The sequence below is a fragment of the Ailuropoda melanoleuca genome, chromosome 10 (assembly GCF_002007445.2).
Source record: "Ailuropoda melanoleuca isolate Jingjing chromosome 10, ASM200744v2, whole genome shotgun sequence".
NCBI classification, from domain to species: Eukaryota; Metazoa; Chordata; class Mammalia; order Carnivora; family Ursidae; genus Ailuropoda; species Ailuropoda melanoleuca.
Genome location: NC_048227.1, coordinates 26651578 through 26657482, shown reverse-complemented (window position 1 = coordinate 26657482; position 5905 = coordinate 26651578). Strand labels below are relative to the sequence as shown.

Genomic DNA, 5905 nt, shown 5'->3' with positions numbered 1-5905 from the left:
AGAACCCCACAGATTCAAGTCCACACGCAGGCTTCTGCACACTCCCCACCAAAGATGGATCCATCGCCCACAGCTAGAGATGTGCTCACCAATCCCACTCAAAACCCCAGCAGCCCGCTGGCAGATCACAAGCAGCTCAGAGTGCCCTGGCAAAGCATCACCACCGGCTCCAACACGAGCAGGGGCCTTGTTTTTCACTTCCTTTGGGTTGGTTCTATTTTAGTTGTTGTTTGTGTTGTTCTTCTTAGAGTTATCATCTGCCCCTCTTTCTCTCTACCCAACCCCCAAGCCCCCCTCCCGCCTCCATTGCGCATGCGCCCTGCATCCCTCCCCCTGCTGGGCACCAGTCGGCGCTCCCCGGCCCTGGCGGCGGAAGAGATGGAGCAGCGTCACGAGCGCCCGGCCCCTTAAAACGCTGCTGGCTGGAGCCGCCTCCCTCCCTGCAGCCCGCGGCGGGGATGGAGTAAAGGGGGACCCGTCAACCTGCCCGCGGGGATCAGCGATGGAGTTAAAGCAATCTTTGTCCACCCATGTGGAAACCGAGAAGCCTCTGAGACGCTATGGGGCGGTGGAGGAGACGGCGTGGACAGCGGAGGGACTGGGGAGAAGTGAGTACTCGGCTGGAAGGGGGGGGACAGTTGGGGATCCGTGCGCCGGAGCCCGTGGTCGTGGGAGCGCGGGGAGCGGACCAAGGGGAGCGCCCCCGCAGCGGGGCTTTCGGCGCGGGGGGATGCGCAGCGCTGCGCAGCGACGCGCTCTCCCGCGAACCTTTTGTTAAGGGGGACCCTCCAGGCTGGGCATCACCGGGAGGCTCGGGAAATCGCGAGGCAGGAAGCCGGGAGCCCGGGGTGGACTCTGTAGTCCCGGATCCGTAAGCTCGCAGCTGGTCTTGGAAAGTAAGGTCTTTCCCTGCAGCCGAGAGAGGAGAGTCGGTTCTCCACCCGGGATGCGCTAGGACGCTGAAGCGGCTGGACCATCCTGGAAAGCGCCCACGTCCCTGTAGAGGGGGGAGTGTCCGCCGGGTTTCCGCCGTGTTCCTCCCCCAGCGCGAGGTTCAGGGCACACCTGAAATTCCCAGCGTTTCTTCCCCCGCCTTCTCCTGGGTCGCGGGTGGGAGGGAAAGGGTTAGGGGAAGGTTAACCCTGTGCACACCCTTCTCCTTTCTCTCTTGACTCATTCAGTCTTTGGTTTGGTATAATCCTAGAAGCCACTTCTGAAACGGGCCGACTTTATCTGCTGAATCTATGATATTTAGGTGTCAACAGTGTTTACAGATAAACGAAGGATTTTTGTTTTTCAGTGAATAGGAGTGATTAAAACTCCTGCTTTCAAGTATAGAGGCAGCCGCAAGGGCTCCAAGGGTCACCAGCCCTCCCTGCAAAGCCAGGGCGCTTCGTAGTGCCCCTGCCTTTGCATGGCTCACCTAGCACGGTGCCTCCTGCCGGGCTGGGAAGGGCCTCTCACCCTTCTCAAGGACCCCTCCTTGGCTCGACGTGATCACGCTCAGCACCAAGCGCAGAGCTATGGACCAAAGTATTGTGAAGGTGCTCTTTTTTGTCTCGACCTGGTAGAAGATAGTGTGTGTGCATGTGTATGCGTGTGTATGTGTATGCACTCTTTCTCCACACCTGTTATTACAAATTCAGAAAATCTTCCTAGAATGGCTCAACTGTGTTCTGGTTCTCAAGGGTTCAAGTTGAAATCACAATCAAATGTCTTAGTTCTGTACCCACAGTGCTCCCACTCTTTTTCCGTCTCTTTCTCTTTTTAAAATCTGGGTCCTTCCTCCTGTTTCCTTCCTTTCAAAACCCTTGGCTTTGGTGCTTTGGCATGACACCAGGACTCACAATCAAATGTCTTAGTTCTGTACCCACAGTGCTCCCACTCTTTTTCCGTCTCTTTCTCTTTTTAAAATCTGGGTCCTTCCTCCTGTTTCCTCCTTTCAAAACCCTTGGCTTTGGTGCTTTGGCATGACACCAGGACTCACAATCAAATGTCTTAGTTCTGTACCCACAGTGCTCCCACTCTTTTTCCGTCTCTTTCTCTTTTTAAAATCTGGGTCCTTCCTCCTGTTTCCTCCTTTCAAAACCCTTGGCTTTGGTGCTTTGGCATGACACCAGGACTCACAATCAAATGTCTTAGTTCTGTACCCACAGTGCTCCCACTCTTTTTCCGTCTCTTTCTCTTTTTAAAATCTGGGTCCTTCCTCCTGTTTCCTCCTTTCAAAACCCTTGGCTTTGGTGCTTTGGCATGACACCAGGACTCACAATCAAATGTCTTAGTTCTGTACCCACAGTGCTCCCACTCTTTTTCCGTCTCTTTCTCTTTTTAAAATCTGGGTCCTTCCTCCTGTTTCCTCCTTTCAAAACCCTTGGCTTTGGTGCTTTGGCATGACACCAGGACTCAGGGTCTCTGCTTCCTACAAGCTCAGAATAATCCCCACAATGGCTGCCTCGTATTGATGGATGGCCAGGCACCAGGTCCTGTGCTAAGAACTTTAAATGCATCATCTCATTCAGTCCCCACAGCTACCTGCCGAGGTGAATACTGTGACTCCCCTTCCACAGCTGGAAAGACCTGGGCTTGCTAGGAGCTGTGACAGGCAAGCTTAAAGGCAGGATTTGAACCCAGAGTCCCTCTCAGCTTTTAACATGAAGGTTTATTGCTTTCACAGTTTCAGGAAGCGCTCTCAGTCTGTTGAGGGAGGCTGAGAACACATCTAAATACGTGGCCACCCTGTTGGTCTCTGGAGCCCCCAGTGGCCTTGAAAGAATGCTGGGTCCTTGCACAGTAGAAGCTGTGCTCAGATACGCTCTGGGTTGGAATGCTGGCTCTGCCCCTCGCCGGCTATGGGACTGACTTGAGGCACGTTTCTAAGCCTTACTCTGCCTCTGTTCTCTGAAATGCAGACGATAATAGGACCTACCTTAGAGCTCCATTGCAAAAACTCAATAAAAAGGTGTATGTCGAGCTCAGAGTAAGTGCTCAGTACGTGTTGGCTGCTTCAATTATTTTATTACTACATGTGTAGAAGCAATAGATTCCAGCCTTCCAGCCTTCGCAAGGCACCGCATAGAGCAACCCTCTGGACTCAAACTGCCGTGTTGGTCATTTCCCTAATAATTCTCTTATAGCTTTTTATTTTCTCGCCATTAGGACAGTTTTCAAACGTACAGGAAAATTGCACCGAACACCCACTTTATAGCATTTTAGCTCCTGAAATTTTTATCCTTCTGAGTCTTAGGCTGCAAACTGTTAAAAGCCTGGCAGAAAGGCTTTCTCATCTTCTCTGTTCCAAGCCATCAAAGACTCTGACTTTTGCTTCCTATTCACATACAAGACCACAGTTTCTGATCTCCTTCTGCATGGATCCCTAAATCTGCTTTTTTCCCCCCCTCATTCAAACTTGAAATATTCTTAAAGCACTGATCCAGAGTCTCCCTTTTGAATCTTAAGTCTCAGAATGTTACCTTTGGAAAGCTTTGATCTCTGGACTTTTGTCTGCAACCTGACCTTTTTTTTTTTTAAGATTATTTATTTTAGAGAGAGAGAGAGCACGAGCTGGAGGGGCAGAGGGAGAGGGAGAGAGAATCTCCAGCAGACACCACACCTGGTACAGAGCCTGATGCAGGGCTCAGCCCCACGACCCCGAGGTCATGACCTGAGCCCAAACCAAGAGTCAGACACTTAACCAACTGTGCCACCCAGGTGCCCCCTGACCTTTCTTGATCGAAGTGGTTTTTTGAACTCTGCCTCAACTTCCCTGGGATCTGTGGATTCATATACTAACATGTGGGACCTCCATTTATTTCTTAATGAAGTGTGAAAATTAGTACTATTGAGCCTACGGAATAACAACTGCCAAGCCAAGGAAAGTTGTAATGCATGAAATGCTGGCGGCAAAAAAAAAAAAAAAAAAAAAAGAGGCCCATTAAAAAGAAACCATGCTTAGAGCTCCTGGCTGGCTCAGTTGGTAGACCATGAGACTCTTGATCTCAGGGTTGGGGGTTCAAGCCCCACATTGGGCATAGAGATTACTTTAGAAATAAATAAAAATTAAAAAAAAAGAAGACATACTTTAACATCTACCTATATTTAAATATTTTAGGTTAAACACTGAGTGTGTGTTAAAAAGAATTTTTTTAAAAAAATTTATTTATTTGACAGAGAAAGAGAAAGCGCACAAGCAGGGGGAGAGGCAGAGGGAGAGGGAGAAGCAAACTTCCTGCTGAGCAGGGATCCCTACATGGGGCTTGATCCCAGGACCCCGAGATCATGACTTAAGCCGAAGGCAGACTCTTAACCAACTGAGCCACCCAGGCACCACTTAAAAAGAATTTTAAAAGGGGGGAAAAGATTGCAGAACCGGTCATTTTCAGTGTAAGTTGTATTAACTATTATCTTCAATTTTAACTATAGTTTTTAGATGGAAGGTTCATATAGTACAGTAGGAAAGAGTGGGAGTTTTGAAATCAGGGTAAATGGGTCCAAACCAGAACTAATACTTTGTTGCTATGTCACCGTGGGAAATTCTTGAAGCTCTCTGCGTGTCAGTTATCTCATCTGTAAAATGGGGATATGTTGGTTTGAGACCTTGGGAGCTTCTCTGGGGTGAAATTCAAAACTAGCCCTCCATACACAGAAAGGAAGGAAGGTGAGGCCACAAAGAGTCAGGATGGTCCACCTGGATAGGTGGCAGGTGTAATAAGCAAGGAAATTTATAGATGGTTGCAAGATGAGTAGATCACCATACCTGACTCCCAGAATCTTTTTTTTTTTTAAAGATTTTATTTATTTATTTGACAGAGATAGAGACAGCCAGCGAGAGAGGGAACTCAAGCAGGGGAGTGGGAGAGGAAGAAGCAGGCTCTCAGCAGAGGAGCCTGATGTGGGGCTCGATCCCAGAACGCTGGGATCACGCCCTGAGCCGAAGGCAGACACTTAACTGCTGTGCCACCCAGGCACCCCTTGACTGCCAGAATCTTAAAAAGTTTTTATGGAGGCCTGAACAGGGTTCAGTCCTGTGTATTTCCAGATGGTCTTGGTAACACCTCACTTTTTCAAGGCTATGCCCTTGGAACGGCTCCCGCTGTGAAAATGCTTGCACATATCAAGGACAAAGGAGGCGGCAAGGAGTCTCCAGTTGCTCAGAGGACCAGCTCTTGGGTCAGATAGCAGTCATGTCCTCTCCGTAACCTCCCCCAACAGGATAATAATAATGACCACTTCAGGCTGTCGGGAGGATTAAATGAGATAATGTATACAATGCATTTAGCACAGAGCCTGGCACACTTTAAGTGCCTAAGCAGTGCTGAATGGTTGTCATAATAGGACATAAGCAGATGGTGCCCGACAACAGGGGAGAAGGTTATTCCGGGCTCACCAGTCAGTTCTTGCTTGTGTATATTGCTTTGTAAATTGCAGATAATGATGGTGTACACACCACGTTCCTCCCCATGGGAATGTATGGTGGAATGGCTTTTGAACCCTTGCAAACCACCTGGTATTTTCTCCTTTGAGAAGGATTCCAAGCAATTGCTCCCAACCATCCATCCACCTTAGACAGCATTTTCCCCACTAGCAGTGATTTGGTTTTCTTTGTTTTTTCTTCTTTTTACTCAGTTGGAAAATGGATAGTGACATTTCAGTGTGGTTAGATGTATAAAAATATTGCTTTCAACCAACTGTAATTAATTGAGGGAGACACAAAGACAAGGTGACTTTTGAAAAAGTATGGAGCTTTTGTTGTGGAGCAGTTGTCTGTGGTCATTGCCGTTTCACGATAGGTTTGCACATCCTCTAAAGGATGATCAAGATTTTGGACAGGGGAAATGCAGGGTGTGTGTGGGGTGGTGGGGTAGGGGAGGTGGGCGGGGGGGGGGGGGGGGGGAAAGGGGGGGGGGGC

General features: G+C 49.0%; 1 protein-coding gene across 1 annotated transcript in view; it reads left to right on the top strand.

Annotated features, from left to right (window-relative positions):
* The first annotated feature begins 339 nt into the window (after nt 1–339).
* LOC109489433 (bMERB domain-containing protein 1) overlaps nt 340–5905 on the top strand; it is a 65543-nt gene continuing 59977 nt past the window's right edge. The window contains exon 1 of the mRNA XM_034670338.1: nt 340–608. Within this exon, the coding sequence (XP_034526229.1) occupies nt 503–608 (106 nt within the window). The 5' untranslated portion in view covers nt 340–502. The remainder of the gene's footprint in view (nt 609–5905) is intronic.